The sequence below is a fragment of the Bubalus bubalis genome, chromosome 1 (genome assembly GCF_019923935.1).
Source record: "Bubalus bubalis isolate 160015118507 breed Murrah chromosome 1, NDDB_SH_1, whole genome shotgun sequence".
Classification (NCBI taxonomy): Eukaryota; Metazoa; Chordata; class Mammalia; order Artiodactyla; family Bovidae; genus Bubalus; species Bubalus bubalis.
In genome coordinates this window covers 118,482,571-118,509,263 of record NC_059157.1, presented here as the reverse complement: position 1 = coordinate 118,509,263, position 26,693 = coordinate 118,482,571, and the positions used below count along the sequence as shown (strand labels likewise).

General features: G+C 36.1%; 1 protein-coding gene across 8 annotated transcripts in view; it reads right to left on the bottom strand.

Annotated features, from left to right (window-relative positions):
• ATP13A3 (ATPase 13A3) overlaps positions 1–26,693 on the bottom strand; it is an 80,818-nt gene that overhangs the window by 7,159 nt on the left and 46,966 nt on the right. For 3 of the 8 annotated variants that reach the window (XM_025286248.3, XM_044943422.2, XM_025286252.3), the window contains 14 exons: positions 24,215–24,339; positions 22,372–22,547; positions 21,707–21,829; positions 21,550–21,629; positions 20,584–20,626; positions 20,386–20,495; positions 20,007–20,103; positions 19,022–19,094; positions 17,183–17,360; positions 16,077–16,264; positions 15,051–15,116; positions 9,469–9,557; positions 4,360–4,440; positions 2,450–2,539 (listed from right to left, as the gene is read on the bottom strand). In XM_025286248.3, coding sequence (XP_025142033.3) covers positions 2,450–2,539; positions 4,360–4,440; positions 9,469–9,557; positions 15,051–15,116; positions 16,077–16,264; positions 17,183–17,360; positions 19,022–19,094; positions 20,007–20,103; positions 20,386–20,495; positions 20,584–20,626; positions 21,550–21,629; positions 21,707–21,829; positions 22,372–22,547; positions 24,215–24,339 — 1,519 coding nt within the window. The remainder of the gene's footprint in view (positions 1–2,449; positions 2,540–4,359; positions 4,441–9,468; positions 9,558–15,050; positions 15,117–16,076; positions 16,265–17,182; positions 17,361–19,021; positions 19,095–20,006; positions 20,104–20,385; positions 20,496–20,583; positions 20,627–21,549; positions 21,630–21,706; positions 21,830–22,371; positions 22,548–24,214; positions 24,340–26,693) is intronic. The other 5 variants (XM_044943421.2, XM_044943432.2, XM_044943424.2 and 2 more) reach the window with 4 other exon arrangements.

The following is a 26,693-nucleotide window of genomic DNA, read 5'->3' as shown; positions in this document are numbered from 1 at the left end:
CATTACCTGTATCTAAATTAGGTTAGCTGCATAAATGTTCAGTGGGCAAAAAAAAAAAAAAAAAAAAAAAAAAAAAAAAACAACCCATATCTAAGACATCTACTATTAAATAAAATGACACCTAAAAGTTTATTTGGTTTTTCAAGAATTTTCAGGCCTCTGAAGTCTTTCCTGGACCCAGATAAAACTGAATTTGAATTCCAGTTCTAACACCATTTCCTCATCTGTGAAGACAGGGGTATCTTTAATCTCTCTATCCTAATCTCTTAGGTGATTGTAACAATTAGAGAGAATTTATACAAAGTACCTCCCAGTGTCTACCATAAAAAGTAGGTATTGAAACAGCAGCTATTGCTTGTCTCCATTTTGTCACTTGATTGTTATGTTACTTTGCATCTCTATGGCCCCATAAAGCGAGGCAGTGTGGCATACTGGAAAAGACATTCCTCTTGAAATTGGAAACCCTGGCTTCAACTCCCAGCTCTGCCACTCTCATAAACTGCATAACCATGGCATGCTGACTGAATGCTCTTTATGTATTAACCGAAGTTAGAAATACCTTAAGATTGGAAGGGTGTGTGTGTGTGTGTGTGTGTGTGTGTGTGTGTGTGTGTGTGGCGGGGGGTGTAATTATTCCTGACTGAATCTTACAGTAATCTGACTAACTGATCGGTCTCCAAGGGTCACAAATATGAACGGTGAGAGTCAACTACAAACGGAAGTGTTAGAAGATGAAAGCACAGCATTCTGTGCTAAGAGTTTCTAAGAACTCTCTTTACTAAAGCCAGTACTTTTAAAAATGCTTCCTTAAATCATGACCATAGATAATGAAGACCAAAATCCTTGTCTACTCAGTGATGCTCAGAACTGGTAAACATGTGGGCCTGGTGGAGCTGCCTGCTCTAGACCACTCTTCTGCCTTCACTCTCCCCCACAGCACTTCAGAGGTACAGCTTCACATGAGAGGCACAGACTCCTAAAAACAATGAGGACACATACGTACTTATAAACTTTTAGAAAACAGATATAACAAATGATAGAATTTTCTGCCACTTAATTTTGATTGAAAAGTGAGGAGGGCTTTCCAATTCAAATGGTTTAAAGGAGCTTTATGATACCCACTTTTGACTTAATCAGGGTATAGTTCCTCTTCAGAATCTGCATTTCCTGTTTAGATTAATTGTCAGAGATCTCTTTGGAAAAACTAAAAACTCAACAGAAATGTTTTCCTGGGCCAAGGCTTTGACAGTACAGACATTTTATTTGAGGACTGATGGTATGACCCAGACTTAACCCTCTGAAGTAATGCAGTGAGGTAACCAGGACAGAGGAGGTCTTGCTCAGGACTTGAGTCTCTAATACAGCTCTGGTCACACTACTGGGGACAACTGAGTACTACACTGCATTGAGAAAAAGAAGTGAAAGCAGATTCCAGAATTATCACTTCATTACAAAACTATCCCTACTCATCATCGAGCATGAGAAGAGGAAATGGTGCTCTATAGGACCTCTTATAAACTGATCCTGTGATACTATGCTAGGCATCAAGCCTAATGAATTACTACAGCAAAGCTCAGAACACAGCTGCTCAGGTAAAAGAAGGCTAAAAATAAGTGAGTGACCCACGCCAGGGAATCCTCTTGAATTCGGAAAGCGTCTGTGTGGCTTGGGATGAGAGAAAGGTTTAGAACTCATGTGTATTAACTGTACCTAAAAATAGCAATGGGCAAAATGAGGGAGTGAGGCTTTATGTTGTCAAGTTCTCTGCACTCAGTAAGCTGGCTCAGTGCTGTGATTCAATGGTACTGGTTTAAAAAATAAGACTAACCTATATTTTCTGTCAAGAATTTCAACATCCTAATACCAAAAAAAAAATTGGTTCTATTCTGTTTCTCTTTCCTTTTTACCACAAAAACAGTAAAAAGTCCTAAACCATGGTTTGCATAAAAATGAGCACTCTCTCTGAAAATTTTTCTGAATGATGAGAGATTGGGGAAACCCAAAATTAAGATATAGTAACTAACAAAGAATCAGAAATAATTCCTCAAAATTTTGACTTCTGAACACTGATCCATGAAGAAACAATCTCCATTTCATAACTTTATTTACATCCATCTCATTTAGCTTCTAATGGGACTCTCTATAAAAACCAGAAACAAAATTAAAGCCAGACAGAAATGAGAAAATTAATTCTTACCAGTGAGGACAAGACCTTCGCATACTGACATGAAAGAGATCGGAATGGAAAAGAGATTTTGAAATTTCTGAAGTCCTAAAACATCTGTAACAACTGCTTGCCATGAATTTTCTAGGATGTCTTTACAAAAAAATGAAATACCAGGCACAGAGGGAAAGGTTGAGCAACACACAACAGAATACCATCCTACACATCCTACACAATGCAGAGTACACAAGTGATGTGAAGAATTGAGTAAGGCTGATTTCCAACCTGTGGTGGCTGTGTGGTGGTGAAGCGATATTCTCCTTGTTTGTCTCGACTGAACACAACTTTCCAAAGGACCATGTCAAGGAAGAAATTCTGAGAGACAGTCCAGTGAGTTAAGCATTAAAAACAACTACATCATTCTTTATTAATGCACACGTTTAAAAAAGCTCTCACAATGCAGAAACATTAGTGAAAAACATGATTTGGTTTTCACACAGAATTTCAGTTAATATTGAAAAAGGATAAAGAATACAACAGGACTTTTGTAACAAATATAAATCATCACAAAATTCTTGGTAAAATGGGGTCTCTAAATTTTCCACAAAATATGGCTTTTATATGAATCCTCAGGCCCTTCTCATATTAAAATAATGCTCTGTAATATGAATTATTTTTTGTAACAATGAATTATTTATATTTAAATATACCTATGTGAGCATGATGAAAAGTAATTCTTTTGATAGTGAGCAAGAATAAATCAATGGAGATTAGAAAGGATTCCCCAGAAATCTGTTTTTTTTAAATATTTTATCTTAAATAACATTAACATGAAAAGATAAACTATAGAAAAAGGAAAGCTTTTAATATACATTATCTTAGATGTGCTTTCCATAAAATAGCAAAAATACATTAAATTGGGCAACCTAAAAAGATTAGTACCATATTACCAGGCCACCACTATGGCCCCAATTTTAATACAAAGTCATTTTTTGGAAAGATAACAAATTAAACATAATTTCTAAGTCTAGAACTATTATCTCTAAAGTATACATATTTTCCACAAATACCTAATTTTAATTCAAAAGCCTACTCTATGAAACCCTTAACTTAAAAAAATCACAACTGGAACTTCCCTGGTGGTCCAGTGGTTAAGAATCTGTCTGCCAATGCAGAGGACACAAGTTCAGTCCCCGGTCTGGGAAGATGTAACCCATGCACCTCAACTACTGAAGACTGCAAGTTCTAGAACCTGTGCTCTGGAGCAAGAGAAGCCATCACAATCAGAAGCAAATGCAGCACGACCAGAGAAAGCCCATGTGCAACGATAAAGACCCAGCAGAGCCACAAATAAATTTTTTTAAAAAATCACAACGGTATCTCCTTCTTCATTTGATATACTTCTACTCTAAGAGTGAATTATAACAGTAGTTCTGAGAAGAGACCAAATTTTATTAATAAGCATCAAATGAGAACTTACTATCTCCTTTTAGAAAAGCTGACCTAAAGGCAATCCTAGAGAATAACCAGATGGTATACAATGGATCAAAGAGTACTTAAGACCTCTTTCTTCTAGGGAAACTTAAAAGTAAATACCAAGGGAGAAGTTCCAGCAATTGAGTAAGTTTATAACAGTCATTATTTTATATTTTCAGTAAACTCTCTTACTATTCATGTTTACTATACTTCATGGAGACAGGCCTGTCTGTCCCTCTCCTCCCTTGAATGTGAGGCTTTACTGTACATCACAGGACTCGGGTGGTACTCTTAGCTCATGGCCTCGGTTTACCAGTTTATGGGCCACCAGAGCACCAATCTTCTCTCAATCACTAATTTTTTATTTTTAACTGCTTATTTATGATGGTACCTAAGTCATATCTCTCTTTTTTGGGGGCCACACTGCATGGCTTGCAGGATCCTAGTTCCTCGACTAGGGATCAAACCTGTGTCCTCCACAGTAAAGGCATGGAGTCCTAATCACTGGACCACTAGGGAATTCCCTCGTATCTCTTAATATGACTATTATTAGCTCATAGAAAAAGTGAGAAGGGAAGGCTAAATGAATTTAACTAGAGTGAAACAAACTCTCTGTGGATCTGCATAATGTTACCTATCCTTTTCCTGCATTACCATTAAATCACCAAAAATCACAAAGAAGCAAGGTAGCCATTTGATTATGTGAAGTGATTACTTACCTCTACTGCGATTGAAACAACGGCATTGACAAGAACGATGATGAGCATAGTTATACGCCACTGATACGGTACACACACTATCTGTAAGACAAAAGTTAATATAGTAATGTAGCTGATATAATAACATTATATCATAATTTCCAAATTTATTTAATACCTCTTATATACCAAACACTTTCACGTATACTATCTACTCAATCCTCAACAACGCCACAAGGCAGATACTACATCCACTTTTCAGATGATAAAATGTAAAGTGCAGTAACTAAATGTTTAAAATATGCATTAAACAGCTGAACTTAAAGAGACAATTCCTATTCAAATTCAAACGCCCATACTCTACTAGATTATGAATTCTAACATGTCCCTAGTTTTTAAAAAAATCCTATCTTTAAACAATGAAGTAGACACTGATCTAACAATGAGGTAATACTCAAACTCTATACTGTTTAAAGCAAATTCATAAAAAAGAACTACCAGTTCAGTTCAGTTGCTCAGTCATGTTTGACTGTGACCCCACGGATTGCAGCACACCAGGCTTCCCTGTCCATCACCAACTCTAGGAGCTTGCTCAAACTCATGCCCACTGACTCGCTGATGCCATCCAACCATCTCACCCTCTGTCATCCCCTTCTCCTCCTGCCTTCAATCCTTCCTACCATCAGGGTCTTTTCTAAGGAGTCAGTTCTTCACATCAAGTGGCCAAAATATTGGAGCTTCAGTTTCAGTCCTTCCAATGAACATTCAGGACTGATTTGCTTTAGGATCGACTGATTCGATCTCCTTCCTGTCCTAGGGACTCTCAAGAGTCTTCTCCAACACCACAGTTCAAAAGTATCAATTCTTCAGCACTCAGCTCTCTTTATGATCCAACTCTGACATCCATACATGACTACTGGAAAAACCATAGCTTTAGACAGACCTTTCTCGGTAACCAAGTAGTATCTCTGCTTTTTAACATGCTGTCTAGGTTTGTCATAGCTTTTCTTCCAAGAAGCAAGTGTCTTTTAATTTCATGGCTGCAGTCACCATCTGCACTGACTTTGGAGCCCAAGAAAATAAAATCTCTCACTGTTTCCATCGTTTCCCTATCTATTTGCCAGGAAGTGATGGGACCAAATGCCATGATCTTCGGTTTTTGAATGTTGAGTTTTAAGCCAGCTTTTTCACTCTCCTCTTTCACTTTCATCAAGAGGCTCTTTAGTTCCTCTTCGCTTTCTCACATAAGGGTGGTGTCATCTGCATACCTGAGGTTATTGATATTTCTCCCTGCAATCTTGATTCCGGCTTGTGCTTCATCCAGCCTGGCATTTCAAATGATGTACTCTGCATGTAAGTTAAAGAAGCAGGGTGACAATATACAGCCTTGACATATTCCTTTCCTGATTGGAACCAGTCTGTTGTTCCATGTCTGGTTCTAACTGTTGCTTCTTGACCTGCATACAGATTTCTCAGCAGACAGGTAAGGTGTTATGGTATTCCCATCTCTTTAAGAATTTTCCACAGTTTGTTGTGATCCACAGTCTAAGGCTTTGGTGTTGTCAATAAAGCACAAGTAGATGTTTTTCTGGAATTCTCTTGCTTTTTCTATGCTCCAACAGAATTTGGCAATTTGACCTCTGGTTCCTCTGCCTTTTCTAAATCCAGCTTGAACATCTGGAAGTTCTTGTTTCATGTACTGTTGAAGCCTGGCTTGGAGAATTTTGAGCATTACTTTACTGGCATGTGAGATGAATGCAATTATGCGGTAGTTTGAACATTCTTTGGCATTGCCTTTCTTTGGGACTGGAATGAAAATTGATCTTTTCCAGTCCTGTGGCCACTGCTGAGTTTTCCAAATTTGCTGGCATATTGACTGCAGCACTTTCACAGTATCATCTTTTAAGGTCTGAAATAGCTCAACTGGAATTCCATCACCTCCACTAGCTTTGTTTATAGTGATACTTCCTGAGACCCACCTGACATCACATTCCAGGATGTTGGTTGTAGGTGAATGATCACACCATTGTGGTTATCTTGGTCATCAAGATCTTTTTTGTATAGTTCTTCTGTGTGTTCTTGCCACCTCTTCTTAATCTCTTCTGCTTCTGTTAGGTCCATACCATTTCTGTCCTTTATTAGCCCATCTTTGCATGAAATGTTCCCTGGGTATCTCTAATTTTCTTGAAGAGATCTCTAGTCTTTTCCATTCTATTGCTTTCCTCTGTTTCTTTGCATGGATTGATGAGGAAGGCTTCCTTATCTCTCCTTGCTATTGTTTGGAATTCTGCATTCAGATAGATTTATCTTTCCTTTTGTCTTTTGCCTTTCACTTCTCTTCTTTTCTCAGCTATTTGTAAGGCCTTCAGACAACTGTTTTGCCTTTTTGCATTTCTTTTTCTTGGGGATGGTTTTGACCACTGCCTCCTGTACAGTGGCACGAAGTTTTTCAGGCAGTCTATCAGATCTAATCCCTTGAATCTATTTGTCACTTCCACTGTATAATTGTAAGGAATTTGATTTAGGTCATACCTGAATGATCTAGTGGTTTTCCCTACTTTCTTCAATTTAGGTTTGAATTTGGCAATAAGGAGTTCATGACCTGAACCGCAGTCAGCTCCCCCGTCTTGTTTTTGCTGACTGTATAGAGCTTCTCCATCTTTGGCTGCAAAGAATATACTCAATCTGATTTTTGGTATTGATGTCCATGTGTAGAGTTGTCGCTTGTGTTGTTGGAAGAGGGTATCTGCAATGACCAGTCTGTTCTCTTGGCAAAACTCTGTTAGCCTCTGCCCTACTTCATTTTGTACTCCAAGGCCAAACTTATCTGTTACTCCAGGTATCTCTTGACTTCCTTCTTTTGCATTCCAGTCCCCTATGATGAAAAGGACATCTTTTTTTGGTGTTAGTTCTAGAAGGTCTTGTATGTCTTCAAAGAACCATTTAACTTCAGTTTCTTCAGCATTGGCGGTTGGGGCATGGACTTGGATTATTCTGATACTAAATGGTTTGCCTTGGAAACGAACAGAGATCATTCTGTCACTTTTGAGATTGCACTAAGTACTGAATTTTGGACTCTTTTGTTGACTATGAAGGCTACTCTAGTTCTTCTAAGGGATTCTTGCCCACAGTAGTAGATATAATGGTCAAATGAATTAAATTCACCCATTCCGGTCCATTTTAGTTCACTGATTCCTAAAATGTCGATGTTCACTCTTGCCATCTCCTGTTTAACCACTTCCAATTTACCTTGATTCATGGACCTAACATTCCAGGTTCCTGTGCAATATTGCTCCTTTATAGCATAGGACTTTACTTCCATCACCAGTCACATCCACAACTGGACGTTGTTTTTGCCTTGGCTCCGTCTCTTCATTCTTTCTGGAGCTATTTCTCTACTCTTCTCCAGTAGCATACTGGGCACCTACTGACCTGGGGAGTTCATCTTTCAGTATCATATCTTTTTGCCTTTTCATACTGTTCATGGGGTTCTCAAGGCAAGAATACCAAAGTGTTTTGCCATTCCCTCTCCAGTGGAGCACAGTTTGTCAGTAAGACTATAAACTGCCAAATTCTCCCGAGTCCAGTAATACAATGTTTATAAAAATTCAGATTCTAGATATCCTTGCCATCCTTTGACCAAGAAATTCTACTACTGACGTTAACTTCTAAATATGTCTTTCTTAATGAAGTATGCAAGAATCTGCAAATACAGCACTGTTTATAATAGCAAAACAATGGAGACAACCTAAATATCCATTAAAGGAATTAGTTAAAATATAGAAAAGTTAATGAAATAAAGCTCATCCATAAAGTTCATATAAGTTTTATATCCAAACCTGTCACTAACATCAAGAAAAGAAAACTAAGTCTGATTTCACTCATGCAACCAAAAGCAAAAATTTCGAAGAAAATCTTAATAAACTAAATTGAGCAGATATAAAAAAGAATGCATCATGACCCAATTGGTGTTATTCTACAAATGCAGTACTGGTTCAACATCTGAATATCAGTCAACTGTAATTCACCACATTCTCCTGGGAGAAACACTATGTGATCATTTCAACAGCTGTAGAACAAGCATTAGATAAAATTAAATATTTATGTCACCAACACCATAGAAGTAAGCTTCCTCAACCTGGTAAAATGTATACCAGAAACCTACAGCCCTTAATATATCCAATGGTGAAATACTAGAAATGCTCCCCATAGAGATAAGGACATTACTATCACACCAACATTCATGTTGTTAACAGACATGAAAAATACACAGAAGACATAAGGATTAAAATGTGATAAAAAAAAAAAAAAAAGAGTCACTATTTATAGATGATAAGTGTCTAAAACAAAATCCAAGAGAATCTAAAAATCCAAGAATAAAGTCTGACAAAGCTGATAGATGTGAGATGAATGTCCAAATAAATGCACTGATTCACCAGCATAAAAGGATCACACAATGTAATTTTAAACAGATACGTATCAGAGGAACAAACCTCGTTAATACTACAGGAATAAATCTAATAAAAACTTGTATAAAAACCTTTAGAGAAAAAGATATTCTGAAGAAGTAAGAGAGAGCCTCCCCCTCAATTTTTGATAAACCCAGTGTAATTCTAATAAAAAATCCAAAAGGGCTTTTCCTGGTACTTGACAAACACACTTAAAATTTATATGGAGGAGAAAAAGCTCAGGAATAGCCAAAAAGATCACCATAAACAACAACGTGAGGTGAGGATACGGCTCCTACCCATCCATGTATCAAAATTACTTATAAAGTCACATGACATTTTTGTACCCATTAGACAAATGTTGGCAATGATGTGGAACAAAAGCTCTCATACAGTGGTACAAACACTTTGGAAAACAACTGGGACTTTAGAAACGTGAAGAGGGCATGCTCAAAATTATACTAGAATACACTAGAAGAAAGAAACACAGTCAGTTTAGTCTCTTCCCCCAGTAACATAAGAGCAATGGAGGGGGATAAACCTTAAGCCCTAGCAATCACCCAGCACTCTCATCTGTGTAAAAATAATGTGTCATCTTCCCCTACTATCTTATTAACCACTGCAATCCCAGATCCTATCATTTTTCAGACAACCAGTAATAACTGATGTGCTTAAGCCTTACCTGAAGAACCTGGTCAATAGAGTCAACTGGATGCAACATGATGAATAATATGAAAGCATACAACATAATCACAGATACAACAAAAAAATCTGGAAAAGAAAGGAAAACAATTAAATTAGGGAGTTCAAGTAAAAAGGCATATATTAACAACTGGTATAGTGTCAATCCTAAATTTGATTTGAATACTTCTACTTAGGTGGATGAAGTATATAAAATGTGTGCTATATGATATTTCCTAGAATATGATAGATCATACAGGCCCAAAGGATTTATTTATGTAATGTGAAAATAATCAGCATTTATAAAAAAAATAAGGGATGGACCTTTATGGACATGTATTTGTACTTATCACAGATAGCCACTTTATAAGATAATCAAGCCAATCTATAATTCACAAACAGGAGACCAGACTGTTTACGGCAAAATGAGATTATCATTTAAAACTATATGCAAAGACAATTATTGTTGATTGTAAAAATGCTGATAGCATTTATCATCAGTATTAGTTATAATCCTAAATAGAGGCATTCTAAGTTGAATGTAAGTATATTTCTATATCTATACTTACATTTCTATACTCAATATACTTAAGTGAATCCCACTTTTTCATTAATCTCCTCCATGAAACTATTTCCACAGAAAACACTAGCCAAAACCTAGGAATTGCTTGATCTGCTACTTTAAGGGTGGGCTAACCCTGTGGCTTGCTGTTGTAGGAAGAGACGGTAAATTCCATCCATCAGCACTCTGTATCACTTTCCTAACTCAAAAACAAAAAACTCTCTGCTCATGACGCTTTTGTTAACTGTACATACATACTTTCACATGCACATAAAAGCACACCCTTATATAACAAGCTATGAGGGGGGCTCAGAGATAATCTCAGTTATATTGATAGATTCCAACTTTTTCCTCCGTTTTTCCTTGGTCTGGAATATTTATTTCTAAGTTCCTATTTGAAGTCAGCTTCAAACTCAAACTTTACTATGACCACATATAATCAAAACCTTATTGTGAAGCCTTCAGATTGAGTAAAGAAGTTTAATATCCTATTTACAGACTGTAAATGGGGGGGAGGGGTTCAATATTTCTAAATGTGGGAGACATTTGTAAATATGAAATTTGTTACTATGTCAGTTGAAAACTATAGGCCAACTGTTATTATTCTATAGAAACAATACTGTTTTATATATATATTTGTTGCTGTATATATATTAATATACATTTATTGTTCTAGCAGCTTAGGCTGAAAGTTGTGTTACCAATCATGCCATAAGTGAGGAATCATTTCACTACGAGCCTCTGACCAACAGGGTGAAAAATTTGGAACCCATTTAAGATAAAAGAAGGGGCACATAGGCAAAACACTCTCTGACATACATCACAGCAGGATCCTCTATGACCCACTTCCCAGAATATTGGAAATAAAAGCAAAAATAAACAAATGGGACCTAATTAACCTTAAAAGCTTCTGCACATCAAAGGAAACTATTAGCAAGGTGAAAAGACAGCCTTCAGAATGGGAGAAGATAATAGCAAATGAAGCAACTGACAAACAACTAATCTCGAGAATATACAAGCAACTCCTACAGCTCAACTCCAGAAAAATAAATGACCCAATCAAAAAATGGGCCAAAGAACTAAACAGACATTTCTCCAAAGAAGACATAAAGATGGCTAACAAACACATGAAAAGATGCTCAACATCACTCATTATCAGAGAAATGCAAATCAAAACCACTATGAGGTACCATTTCACACCAGTCAGAATGGCTGCAATCCAAAAGTCTACAAGTAATAAATGCTGGAGAGGGTGTGGAGAAAAGGGAACCCTCTTACACTGTTGGTGGGAATGCAAACTAGTACAGCCACTATGGAGAACAGTGTGGAGATTCCTTAAAAAACTGGAAATAGAACTGCCTTATGATCCAGCAATCCCACTGCTGGGCATACACACTGAGGAAACCAGAAGGGAAAGAGACACGTGTACCCCAATGTTCATCGCAGCACTGTTTCTAATAGCCAGGACATGGAAGCAACCTAGATGTCCATCAGCAGATGAATGGATAAGAAAGCTATGGTACATACACAATGGAGTATTACTCAGCCATTAAAAAGAATACATTTGAATCATTTCTAATGAGGTGGATGAAACTGGAGCCTATTATACAGAGTGAAGTAAGCCAGAAAGAAAAACACCAATACAGTATACTAACGCATATATATGGAATTTAGAAAGATGGTAACAGTAACCCTGTGTACAAGACAGCAAAAGAGACACTGATGTATATAACAGTCTTATGGACTCTGTGGGAGAGGGAGAAGGTGGGAAGATTTGGGAGAATGGCATTGAAACATGTAAAATATCATGTATGAAACGAGTCGCCAGTCCAGGTTTGATGCACGATACTGGATGCTTGGGGCTGGTGCACTGGGACGACCCAGAGGGATGGTATGGGGAGGGAGGAGGGAGGAGGGTTCAGGATGGGGAACACATGTATACCTGTGGCAGATTCATTTTGATATTTGGCAAAACTAATACAATTATGTAAAGTTTAAAAATAAAATTAAAAAAATAATCCAAAAAAAATTAAATTAAATTAAATTTAAATAAATAAATAAATAAAAGAAGGAATTTTTTCTAGATTTTTTTTTTTTTACCAAACTTCTACTAAATTGCAAACAGGAAATTCAACATTCTATTCAATAAATGTAGCAACAAAAGTAATACATGTTACACAGCCATTCAAATATTTATATAGTTAATTAAAGAAAAAGTGTTTGGAAAGTTGCGAGCTGGGAGTACATGAACATACACAAAAACACACAAAGACTAAATCAGAAAGAGGACGGGGGGGGGGGGGGGGGAAGGTCCAAATATAAATGCCATAGAGAGACACAGACAGAAAATGTTTTGTTTCAATGAAGTAACAACCTATACTGAATGTTTTCCAAATCCTACTGCATTTTTACAATGATAAGCAAAAACAGATTTTCAATCTAGTTCTCACACATTACCAGGAGAAAAAACAATTTTTTTTTACTCAAGCTGAAAAACTTCTTACATCTACCTCAACAATATTCTCAAATTCTCATCTGTCTTTCTCCTATAACCACTACCTTTGATCACACCTCTAAAAATCTGCCAAGATTTCCATCTGAAGGAGAAAATAAATAATTGAATCCTTCCTTTGTTTAGCCAGGGGAGAAAAAGAGGTCCCAGCCTTGGCGTCACAGAATTGTTCTTAATACCAGTTCCTTTTTTTGGAATATGGCATCAAAATAAGGCACCATAAAGGATTTCCTTCATATTTACCTTAGTAAGTAACTCAAAAACAAAAACCTATCTAGAGTAAATAGATCCAAAATACTTGTCTATGGCTCTGACATATACCTCTTGCTCCTTCTTCAAAAATACCAACCAGGATTGTCTGACTTATAACCACAAACTTCAAGTCTTTTTATTCCTAATCCTTCCTTCCTTACCCAGTTACTTGTCTTTACAAGGTCACCTTATCCTTCAGAGCCTCTAGGTATCTGCTCCAAGCAATTCAGGCAAGGAAAAACCACACAGGCCTGAACAGGAGAGACACTGGCAAGTCAGTAATAATGCCTTCAAAAACTGAAAAAGAACCTGGATTTCACAAACAGTAAATTATAGGGATCCAATTTTTTAAAGTGTAGCAAAAATTGAAGCCAGATCCCAAGAAATCACATCTAGTTAAGAGAGAGTGTTAGAACTACATCCGTGTCATCACGGTCCTTGAAATGACAGCATAGTCAAGCACGAAAATATAACTAGGCTGAACTAACATCAAAAATAGGTAACCAGACTGAAATTAGGTTTTACTTAGAATCAAACTGAACCACTAGAAGTGAGCAAAAAACTCTATAAAGCCTTACATGCCTAATATTGAGGTTAATTCTTGAAAAAAAACCACCTCAAGATAGACTGAATATATTATACTGTTTAGATATCTAGAACAGCAAGTAGCAGACCCCAGTGAAGACCGGTTTTCTGTATTCTAGAAAAGGAAAGGCGAATGTCCACTCTAGGAAAGCCTTAACCTTTCCCCTACTCTTCTCCATCCATATTTACACTTTACATTGTATATCACTTTATAGAGTAATACTTTATTTCTGTCATTTCTTACTTTCTTCTCTACTTTTCTTTCTTTACTTACCAGTATCAACTACATTCCAAGATCAGGGGACTTCAATCACAGACAGACAGACAAGATGTGAAAATCAGCAGAGTATGTATTAATATATATTGACTTTCCTGTTTCTATTATATTTTCCAGGAGGCATGTTTTATGACAGTATGCACTTCCATGACTACTGACAGAAACGCACAAGCTGGTAACAGTAAGGACAAAGGTTTTGTGTCTGTATTTCTACTAAAATATCATTTTTAACATACATTTAAAAAAAAAGTATGGCCATCAACAATTGAGTTTATTTAAATCAATTTGAAGTTAAATGGAAATACAAAAATATTTAAGCCTTTAATTTTTTTTGAAATTTCCCATAATAATATAAAAGATGCATTTGAAAACAGGCATCTAATATCTAATAGGGTGGACTTACTTAGATCTCTAAAATGAACTTTCCTGGTGTGACTGTCTTGCTTATTACCAACTAGTTTTGCTCTTTGATAGATGTTTTAGCTGCCCTTGGGCATGCTCAGTATTTCCTTGAAATTTTAAGATCAGATCAGATCAGATCAGTCGCTCAGTCGTATCCAACTCTGTGCGACCCCATGAATCGCAGCACGCCAGGCCTCCCTGTCCATCACCAACTCCCGGAGTTCACTCAGACTCACATCCATCGAGTCAGTGATGCCATCCAGCCATCTCATCCTCTGTCGTCCCCTTCTCCTCCTGCCCCCAATCCCTCCCAGCATCAGAGTCTTTTCCAATGAGTCAACTCTTTGCATGAGGTGGCCAAAGTACTGGAGTTTCAGCTTTAGCATCATTCCTTCCAAAGAAATCCCAGGGCTGATCTCCTTCAGAATGGACTGGTTGGATCTCCTTGCAGTCCAGGGGACTCTCAAGAGTCTTCTCCAATACCACAGTTCAAAGGCATCAGTTCTTCGGCGCTCAGCCTTCTTCACAGTCCAACTCTTACATCCATACATGATCACAGGAAAAACCATAGCCTTGACTAGACAGACCGTTGTTGGCAAAGTAATGTCTCTGCTTTCGAATATGCTATCTAGGTTGGTCATAACTTTCCTTCCAAGGAGTAAGCGTCTTTTAATTTCATGGCTGCAGTCACCATTTGCAGTGATTTTGGAGCCCAGAAAAATAAAGTCTGACACTGTTTCCACTGTTTCCCATCTATTTCCCATGAAGTGATAGGACCGGATGCCATGATCTTCATTTTCTGAATGTTGAGCTTTAAGCCAACTTTTTCACTCTCCACTTTCACTTTCATCAAGAGGCTTTTTTAGTTCCTCTTCACTTTCTGCCATAATTTTAAGATACCCAACTAAATATAAAATGTATCAACCTTAAGTTTGACAAATTCATCTTATAACAACGTAACTTTAGTTATGAAGTTCTCTTAAAAAGTACAACCTTCTATGCAAGGCCTTTTGTCCCCAGTGGTTTTAATATGATTTTCAGTAATACAGTCTTCATTTGCTAGATAAGAAATATAAGGTCATTTTTTAAGGAAAAAAGTAAAAACAAATTTCAATTATTATTGGCATTTAAATTTTTGAACAGTCTTACCTGCTTAAAATATAAAGTAATAAACCTGCCCCTAAGAACCAGAGGGAAGAAGTAAAAACTAAATAAGAAAACATATGTGAATATGCTTTGTAAACGCTACATGAGATGGAGATGTGCACAGTAATCCCTCCTATGAGACACCAAAAGCTGCGACCCAACACTGAGCCAACCAGAACACTGGGACTTCCTTACAGCAAGAGAATAATCACTATTCACCCCAAGATACTGCAAAAGTCTAAAGTCCTATACGAAAAAAAAAAAAAAATTAACGTTGTTTGATATATTAATTACTGCAGTTTCAATTTCTTAAAACCAGCAACTTACATAAGGTGAATAATTTTTTTCCCCCCAAAACCCTAACTGTGATCAATCAAAATGCTGTCTTTTACAGCCACAGGCAAACAAGTTTTCATAGGCACAAGCCTCCATTCTACTGGCCCCTTCTGCGGCAGATGCAAAGGTGACAGAAATGGAGAACTCCAGGTGAATACTGGCTGAAACGGTGTCAAAAATGAGAAAAGAGCTGGTACTGTGCAGACCACCCAGATGGAAAGTATAATATCCACTGTTCCAAGTGAGGAGCCTCTGTTCTTGCTTCTAATTCTAACTTTCCAATGGGCTGTAAAAATAAAAGTTGGAGCCAGAGGAATAGGATGTGAAAACCAGGAATGTTTAGAACTGCTGACTTTAATTTTAAACCTAGGGTGGCAGCTATCACGAGAATAAAACTAAGACCGTAAACATCTAAATCACTAGGTTCATTCTATTTGTGAAGATCTACTTATTTTGAAAGGACAGCTTTAACTCTACTCCTGCATTACTTTTGAAGAAGGGAAGCAAGATGGAAATCACAGTAAATGCCAGACTTACAATTCTTGTAGCAAGGTTGCCTGAAGGGTTTTCCTTTTGAAAAGGCAATTGCCACTATGAGGTACTGAAAACTGGAGATAAAAAATACTGTGGTATTTTCATAATTTTCTATGTTATGTTTATCAGGATTGGTTTCATCATTCACATGTGAAGAATTCCCATCTAGGCTTCCTGTTGTATTAAAAGCACTACAACACACAAAAAAACCCTTGTATTAGTAAACACAGTATCTACGTCCCAAAGGAAACCAATTTTTCTTTCTAGTCACATTCCAGTCAATTTAAAAAAATTAGAAGAAAGAAACTTCATTAATTAATAAGCCCCTCTTATTTTTAATAAACCCTTTCCCCACTCTTTTAATTTGCGGAGTACTTCTAGCACGGGGCTTCCCCAGTGGCACTAGTGGTGAAGAATCCAGCAGCCAATGCAGAAGCAGGTTTGATCCCTGGGTTAGGAAGATCCTCTTGAGGATCAAGTGGCAACCCACTCCAATATTCTTGCCTGGAGAATTTATGGACAGAGAGCTTGGCAGGCTACAGTCCACAGGGTCCCAAAGAGTTGGACACAACTGAGTGACTGACCATGCACTTTCAGCATAGTAAAGGTAAAGAGACTTTATGTTTATCTATGTGTAATTAATTTTAAAAATGTTATAATTTGTGAACTGGAAAACATTCAGCTCATAAACAAATAAAAGATCCCCTTAATACTTTTACTCAAATTTTTTAAGTTTCAAAAATGTCATTTCCCAAAGTGAGGACAGAGAAGTTAGACACATACTCTGAGTTTAGAAGAGACCCTAGTAATTAATTTCACTTTTCTCATTTTACACATAAGGAAAGCAAGGCTCAGTAGCAACTTAAGAAACTGGTCCATCTGGGTCATGATTATTAGGACCTGGCCTGACCACCTTCCTACAGATAAAGTCAAATGCAATTCAAATTATTTAAATGTGTAATCAAGCTGCATGCAATTTTTACATAAATCTAAACATATTTTTACATGCATATACATTGCTGTTGTTGTTCAGTCGTTCTAAGTCATGTCTGACTCTTTGCAACCCCATACACTCTACACATTTTTTTTTAATGGATTGACCAACTTACTATGAATATGGATGTGATTCTTTATACCAAGTCTGTTGCTTGACCCAAAAGAAACCCAAAGACTGAAATCCAATGGAAATGATAATCTGAGACAAAACGGAGAAGAGAAGGGCTCCAGATATAAGACCTGAAGGTGGTCTTTGTGCCACAAGTTCCTTCCAGGCTGGATTTAAACTCACTACATTGAGAAGAAAGAGAGGAAAGGTTTGTATCTAAATTAATTTGTCATTATAAAATACATAATCAGATTCATTTAGGAACTTAGAAAAACTATTTTTCTCTAACAAATCTTTAACATGAAAAATCTCCAAAAACCAAGCCAGATGCCATACATGTTTAAGTAATCTGTAAAAGTGAACAATTTAAGCTTTTTTAAGAAATGGCTCAGGAGTACTTTTTACTCTACTAAAATTCAAAGGAAACACTAGTACAAGTAAAAAGCATACTAAATAGAAGCACATATCATCACCACCCTTATATGTTTAACTAAGAATTTATTTCTGAATCTTTAATTGTAAAGCTACAGTTAAAATAATACATATTTCTTCCTCTTAAGGAGACATTAACAAAGGTTTGGAACTATATAAACATAACAATAACATTAAAAAAAGACTTTGATCACTTATTAAGGTGGTGGCTGCCAAGTTTCTCCACCGTAATATTTCTATTTTTCTCTTTGCAATTAATAAGTAATTTGTAGAAAGATGCTAAGACTGTGTAAAAAATCCTGTTACTTATTGACTTCCATTCACTAGTTTCAGCATTCACTAAAGACTGTCAAATTCAGTGGTTCACAACCAAAGTAAGTATGACCCCTAGAGAACATTTCACAATGTCTGGAGATATTTTTGGATGCCACAAATGGGAGAGTGCTACTGGCATCGAGTGAGTAGAGGTCAGAGATACTGGTAAGCAACCTGAAACACAAAATAGTACCCCCACAACAAAAAATTATTCTAAAATGTCAATAAGACCAGGGTCTTTCCACTGTATAAGCCAATCATTCCTTCTATATTGTTAGTTAGCATTTTACTATAAGGAAGAGCTTTCCCTTCTCTCACAATTACTTATTTATTTCCAGTAATATGGACTTGTGAATTTTCATACCATTAAACAGATCATATCTCATTACCATCATTATTTATTTTGATGTTAACATCACCAATACTGAAACAAACCAACACCTTGTCTCCTTATATGATGTACTCAGGAGGACACAGCATCACTTCTTTGATATTCCTGCCAAGAATGCATAGCCTGAGTCTAATAAGAATACATCAGACAAACCCATATAACTGATTATCTTCTTTCAAAAATGTCAACATCAAGAAGTCCCCCCCCCACCAAAAGGCTGAACGTAGTATTCTGAATTAAAGATGATAAAATAGATATGATAACTAAATGAAGTTTGTGAGCTTGGACTAGATCCTGGGCCAAGAGACTAGGGGGAAAAATGGGTATAAGGGTTATTTTTGGGACACATGACAAGACTTGAACACAGGTATGAATTAGGTAATACTGTATCAATGTTAAATTTCTCGGTATTTATAACTGTGTTTAGCTGGATAAGAGAATGAGTTTGGGGCAATATATACTAACGCATTCAGTGGCAAAAGGGCAGGATAATGTGAACATATTCTCAAATATTTCAGAAAAAAATGGAGAAAGAATAAAAAAAAAAATGTGGCAAAATATAAACAATCAGAAATAAAAGAACCTTACATAGAAAACAGAAAGATGTGCACTGTGTTATAATTGTTCATGTAAATTTACCAAAGTTTAATAAGCCACATCAGAATTTCCTATGCTTTAAAAACAGTAATAAAACAAAATACTTACTTGTAAATACTACTACCAAAATGATTGCCAGATCAATGAAGAGAAACTGGAAGTCTCCCAGGTTACTTAAGATCTACAGAAGGGATTTTTTTTTTAAATAGTTAGCGTTCAGGAACTATTCTTATAGTACCATTTTTATACTATTTTCCCCCTGGTTTTATTAGCTTTTTCCTCCTTGGTTTTAATTTTTCTCCCCAATAATGACAACTTCAAAATAACACTTGGCCTGCTTAAAAATTAAACAAATTTGCTTTTAAATTAGTGAAACAGAAGATATTTACAATTTAATATATTAGTATAAAAGGTAGCTTCTAAAAATCCATTCAATAAAAACCTTTAAAAAGTTTTTTGGCAAAAAGAAAGCACAGACTTCTACCCATTCAACATTCTTGAAAACTAGTATCTTGAAGCTTTCTTAATATCCAACACCATCCCTCTTGATATTTTCCACATATGGTAAAAAGGGATAGTTTCACAAAGACTCCTTGGCATCTCACCAATGTTCACTCAGAGAAAAATCTAGTGAGATCACTTCAACCACAAAATCCATGGCATACCTAGGGACATCACTTGTTTACACAAGTCCTAAAAGTACAGCTGAAACATCTTCTCTCATTCTGGCCTTTTCTTATAAATGTATAGCAAAGTTAACTGCAATTCTAAAATATGTCACAGCTTGACATTTTGAAGAGTTCTGAAAAAAAAAATGTCCAATCTGTGCTAAAGGCAAAAAAAGAATATAGTTATCTTTTATTCACAAGGCTGAAGCCACAGCTGCTGGCCTTAAAGAAAATGTTGTTCCAGATTAACGAGATTTTCAATTTGCTACTCAAAATTCAGTAAACTATAGGAAAATTTATAGGTGCTAAGTTATTTAAGTTTCACAATTAATGAATATATTCAAACTGAAACATATATGCCCAATATTTTTAATTTAAATGTCTTAACACTAAGTACCATCTCTGTTGGCAATGTCAGTACTCACAGAATACAGCAGAGTAACACTGAAGTACTGTATAATGCTGTACAAAGCCATAAATTTAAACACACAGAAGGAAGTCATTAAAGCTGCACGGCCTTCCCTGTGAAAACAAATGTTGGCATGTGAATAGAAGTATTCTAAATGCCTCCTCCAAACCACAATTATATCTTGAGAGATAAATCAACATTCAAGTTACAACAATGCGCTTTTTGCAAAAAAGAACTAAGCCAAAGCAGAACTGGAAGAAATGAGGAGTTAGCAATCAATCTGTTGCTAAAGCATTACAGATCAAGTACACTAACACACCATTAAAAGAAATTCATATTACTTTCTATGACCTTTTTTTCTGTATTAATAGAGCAAGATTTCTAATGTATACTACCTGATAAGGTTTGGCACACAGGAAATACTAGGAGTTTTGGAGGTAAAGGGAGATGCCACTGAAGCCTCGAGCTCTGATAAGGAAATGCCTCCATGTGCCCTCTTCAGAGCCTAATGGATTAAAGAAGAAAATTCTTTTGAGTCCTGGGTACTTGACTTAGCCAGAGAAAGAACTGTAAATCACAAAGTCTATACTTACACCACAATCATTTGCACCGTCACCGCACATCCCAACATAGTAACTAAGAAACAAAAATTATGTTAAGATTTTTATTAATTTCTTAAAATACACAACTTTTAATTTCAGATTTCCTCCAGTATGGTACTAGGAAGAGTTAACAAACTAAGATTCCCCTAGTGCTAACTAATGAATCATTTTCATTATAATGACCACAGGCATGTTACTCTGCAAATAGCACCAGCCTACAACTCAAATGACTTGGGTCACTGTTCTACTTCTATCACATGGACATCTCAATTGCCTAATCTTTAGCACAAAGGACTCAGGCCAGCCTAGTCTTTAGTACTTACTTTTAAGGCTATCAGTAAAGATTTCTCCTTTGAAAACTTGAAAACATCATTACTTACTAAAACTGCAACATTACTTCTATCAAGCTGAGTAAATGAACTCTACCTCATGGATATCACCTAGAAGAGGAATGGTAGATAGGTACTTTAAATAAATAAGCACTTGTTGGTTGCTTAGTCACTAAGTCATGTCCAACTCTTCTGGGACCCCATGGACTATAGCCCACCAGGCTCCTCTGTCCATGGAATTGTCCAAGCAAGAATACTAGAGTGGGTTGCCATTTCCTCCTCCAGGGGATCTTCCCGACCCAGGGAGAGAACCTCGGTCTTCTGCTTTGGAGGCAGATTCTTTACCACTGAGCCACCAGGAAGTCTCTTTTAAAGAGGTTTACCTGTCTTAGAGTTGACACATTTATATACATGAAATATTAGTTACTTTTCTAGTTTTGAAAACAAAACTACAATTCATAAATATTAAAAAACAAAAACAGGAAAATCCCTGGAAGTTCTGTGATTAGGTTTCAGAGCTTCCACTGCAGGGAACACGGGTTGGATCCCCAGTCGGGGAACTAAGATCTTGCATGCCGTGCAGTGTGGCCAACAAAACAAAACAAAAACAAGACCCACCAATACTTACTCTACATTTTGCAATGCTTCTATTAACTGGGTCTTCTGATCAGGTGCCATACGAGCAAACACAGTGCCATGCAGCATCAACTGGAAAAAACATGAATTTCTTTAACATACTGTTTGCCATATATTCATATGAAAACATACATACCCAAATCACTAACCTTAGGAACAAGGTCTTGAAAATGCTCCAGAATCACTGAAAATGATTTTCCATTCATTGCAAAGTGATAACGAGTCACCTGAAGATCCTCTAAGTTATCATGGACCAATTTAATTGGAATAGCCTGTGTATAAGATATCCAGAACAGTATTTAGGCAGCCAGATCAAGTAAAAGAATCCTATTTTGAATATATTTGACCCAAAACTAAATTTTTGCATTTGATGTTTTATATAAAATGCTGTGTTAAACATTTATTGAATGTTAAAGAAAATTCAATTTTAAGATAATCCATCTATATTGTTTATTGTTTATTTAAAGAATAACACTTAAGGAAGTCTAAATATCAGCTTCAATTTGAAATGATCCATGAGCCAAATATTATGGACCATCTGCACCATTTACTACTACTTTTAAAATAAAATAAATACTTGAGATTCTTATAGTATAAAACTGTGCTTCTCAACTTTGGCTAAAAACATCAAAACTTAAACACTGAGATACTCCATCTGGCCCCATTCTAGTGAATCCAAGTCTCTGAGGAGAGGGCTCAGGCTTCTGTTTTTGTTAATTTTTTGTTTTGTTGAGTTTTAATGTGCCACTTTTTATTATTTCAGAATAAATTAAAACAAGCTAGCTTCAAAAAAGAAAACTCTACTTGACATTACCTCCGGGTCAATTGCTGATGAATCATTACTCTGTGTTATGGTGTCTGCATAATGCCAATTTATCTTGGCAACTTTCCCATCCTTTGGAGGTAATGCTTCAGCAATAATAACTTTATCCTGAGGTAGTATCATTCCACAGTCTCTGGCTACAGAGACGGCAGTCAACATGTTGTCACCTAATTTTCAAAACATTGAAAATACATTAACGTTAAAATGAAAATATAAATGTATTAAACAACAAGTATTTACTGAGAATCTACTACAGTCCCTATAAGTGGGCTGGGCAAAATGAAGTTAATGTATAGTCCTTACTCTTGGAATTTAAAAGTTATCTTGGAGTTAAAAGTTAATCAGGACATACATATATCAAAGGAAGCCTCAAATCAAAAGAAGATAGATACTAAATAGTCAGAACATTCTCACCCACAACTGTTAAAGTCAAATACATTCTCAACCTTTGTGAGTCATGCACTAGGGGTACCCATTCAGTGCTTGGCACAGTGCTCAATAAATATTGTTGAAATAACCAAGGAGTGACTGGTAATCTATACAAGAATATGAGCACGACATAAAGAAAAAAGTGAATTACAAAGGCAAGATTACACACACACATACACACACAAAAACAACAAAAACAAAAAAAAGCAAAGTAACAAGTATACAATCTTTATAAAACATAAAGAGAAGCAAGACAGACAACTTCTCAGTCATGAGAGGAAAGTATTAAAGACACTGGTAAAGATAAGATCAAGGGGGAAAATACAAATGTACAGGAGAAGCAGGCAAAGGTTTGGGGAGCCCACTGCTACCAGAACAGAGGTACTATTGTGTCCTCTTCCCTTAATCCCACCCACTGTTTCCAAGCCTGTCTTCCTGTGACCTGACAGATCCTCTTGGGACACACCATATTCTGTCATGGCAAGACAACAAGGACAAGCGATACAGACAGAGAGAGCTTTGAAGCAAAGTCACTAGAACCAAGAATTGCTGGGACGCTAATAAATTTGGTTACTTAAGCTATCTGGTATCAGATGGACCTCAGAGTTTCTAAACATAAAAACATACACAAATCTTCTCTATAAGTCTCTTACTGAACACATAAACTTATAAAGTGAATGCCTTAAATCTGATTCTTTGCTAAGAAAGAAAACTTCAGAGCTGCCACAATTTCATACAGCTAAGAAATGGTAATTATCTAATATTATCAACAGTGTTAACACCAAGAGAATCCTTTGAATGCAGTAGTCAAGAAAGAAACCAAAAAATGGCTCTTTTCACTATTACACATTCAAACAATAATACATGTACTATTCTATATATAAAAATATAATTCTAACCAATCATTTCCCATGTATCTGGTGGCACAGTTCTAAAAATTATAGACAATCCCAAAATAAGTCAATCATATTCTTAATCCTCAAAAATCTTATATTCTAGTAGAGAAAACAAATCTACAAATAACTAACACAAGCAAAGGAAAATAACTGCTATAAGAAACATGATTAAAGAGAGATAACAAAAAAGAGCACAGCTAAATATTTATAGTATGTCCTTCACTAGTTTATTATACTTATTATAAACACATCTAAAGGATTTCCAAAGTGTATTGTGAAGTTGTCCTCTATCTTAGAAAAGTATTCAGAGCTGAAACAGGGCAACATAGGATGAAGCTACTCTATGATAAATCTAATTACTTGACTTATAAGATAATAATGCAGTATTAGATGGAATTATGTAGTAGCAAGGAGGCTTTTATAATGCACTGATCATTCCTTAATATTGGATAACGTGAACTCTAAGTATCACACTCAATTTTTTTGTGTGTCCTTTTATAAAGTCTAACCTGTGACCATGACAGTGCGAATGTTGGCTTTATGCAAATCTTGAAGTACTGCAGGGGTTTCTCGCTTTAATTTGTTCTGCATTATTATTAATCCCATAAAATCCATGTTGTTCTCAATGGCATCTCTGCAGAAAAAGAAATTTTAACGTAATGATTTAGTCAAGAGAACAAGCATTTGTTCACTTTGTTGACAATGCAATTTAAAATAGCCATCACTTATAAATTAAAAACATTTTATATGCTGAATAAATGTATAAGTTTGTGAGTTCAACCTCAAAAAATTTAAATCTGAAAAAGTAATTCCCAAGAAATACATTCTGAAATTAAATTTTGCCCTTTGAAACATGGGTATATAAAGATTCTTAGGAAATGTGTATCTTTGTAATAAGACACAGAACTCTTCCAGTACTAAGGAATATTCATCTTGTATCCTACCTACAAAATGAATGAACATAAAATATATCTATTCCTTACTGTCCTCCCACACAACATACCTTAATTTAAATGTTAAGAGAAAAGGAAAAAACTGTACCACAGGCACATTCAACAGTTATACTGAATTCACTATCAAGTCTTTGGGGAATTTTATAAAACTCTTGATCAAAATCTTAATCTTGGAAGTACGATGCAAAAACTATTAGCAGTCCAACAATGAGATCTATTCAGAACCCAGAGATGGGTCTTCTACAATGTTAATTTTCAGTAGTTATCAAGATGCTGTTCCTTCAAAGAGGTGATTATCTACTATGCACCAAGTACTACACAAGTCACTGGAAAGTCAAAGATGAAAAGCCATGATCTCTACTCTCAACTTCCCTGTAGCTCACACAGTAAAGAATCCTCCTGCAATGTAGACCTGGGTTCAATCCCTGGGTTGGGAGGATCCTCTAGAGAAGGCAATGACAACCCACTCCAGTATTCTTGCTTGGAGAATCCCCTGGACAAAGGAGCCTGGCAGGCTACAGTCCATGGGGTCACAAGGAGACAGACAGAACTGAGTGACTAACACTATTACTCTTCCTCCTCTCAAGACCCTTTTGTGGGGAAACAGACATGCAAGCAAAGAGATCACACAAAAATAATATGTGCTTCAGTACTCTAATGGAGAAGTCTGTTCAGCGATAGCAGCATTCTTAAACTAAACCTATCGAAATCCTATTACAGAAATACTCTCTTCAATGGAGAAAGCAGGGCTTGAAATTAGGGACCAAAATTTCAGACTTGGATTAACCAAGTGATTTTTCTACACAAAATTAAACTATAAGGGTGCTTAAGTAAACAGCAACTAAGTCTAAACACCTTTAAAATTATATAATTTATACAATGGGTGGTAAAGATATTAGAGAATAATTAGAAAACTTTATACAAATGATACTGCTGGAGGTAACAGGAGAAATAAGTCTTGAAACTTGAAAATGCATTTCAAAGCACAAAGCTGTGCCAATGTGAAACTACTGGGTCAAAGCTCTGTAACCATTTTCCGGTACTGGTTTCTGCCTGCAGTCGGTTTCCCAACTCTTCTATGAATGATACCAGTCATAGAAATCTTGCCCTCTAATTAATGAAGAGTACAATAATCAATTCAAGATACACAGGTTCAAGCTATAAGAAAAATGCCAAAACCTGTTCCCACAGGTAGAATGGAAACACAGAGAAGATCTTGATTGAAAGATGAGGAAGGGAAGCAGAGAGAGAGAAGAGTTGATAGGGAGGGTAGGGTATCCTGGGCAGATGGAATAGTTGGTCCAAGGCTGGAAGGTTGCCTGAAAGACAGGCTCAAGAACTAGAGGCAACTCAATTCTCAGTCTTTAAGGTCTGGGAGGAGGAGTGGCAAAAGGCAAAGCTATAAAGAAAGGCAACTCTAATGTACCCTTCGTAGGAATTAGGATACAGTATTTTACATGTGTGGCTCCTAATCACAAATATGCCTCAAACCATTTGATTACTGCTGCTTTTGTCATGCCCCTTCTTAGGCCAAATCCCCCCCAATATTCTGTTTTAATGGGTAGAATTCCTAAAGTTGCTTTTCCTTTCAGTTATTATTTAGCTATCCACTCTACTCCCTTAATTTTCATCCAGAAAAATGGAATTGCACTATAAACACTGCACTTCGCTTTTCATTTAATGAGCTCAGAATAATTAAAAGAAGTATTAATGCTTCATAATTTAACCATTATCATATTTATGATATTTACACTATTTTAACTTTAATCTTATCTAACATAGACATATTTCTTTCGGCTGAATTCCTTGGACTGTACATGCTGGGTCAAACTGCATAAGTAAATTTAGATTTTAATAGGTATTATGCAAGTTCTTTATGAATTTACAATAGTTCAGCAGCAGTATTTTTGTTAAAATTTTCTCAAGCCTTTGCTAACACTTGATATCATCAATCTTTTGAATTTTGTAAACTTTAAGAAAAAACTCTGGTTGTGGTTTAATTCTGTAGTTCCCCCAAAACTGAAGTGTCTCATCA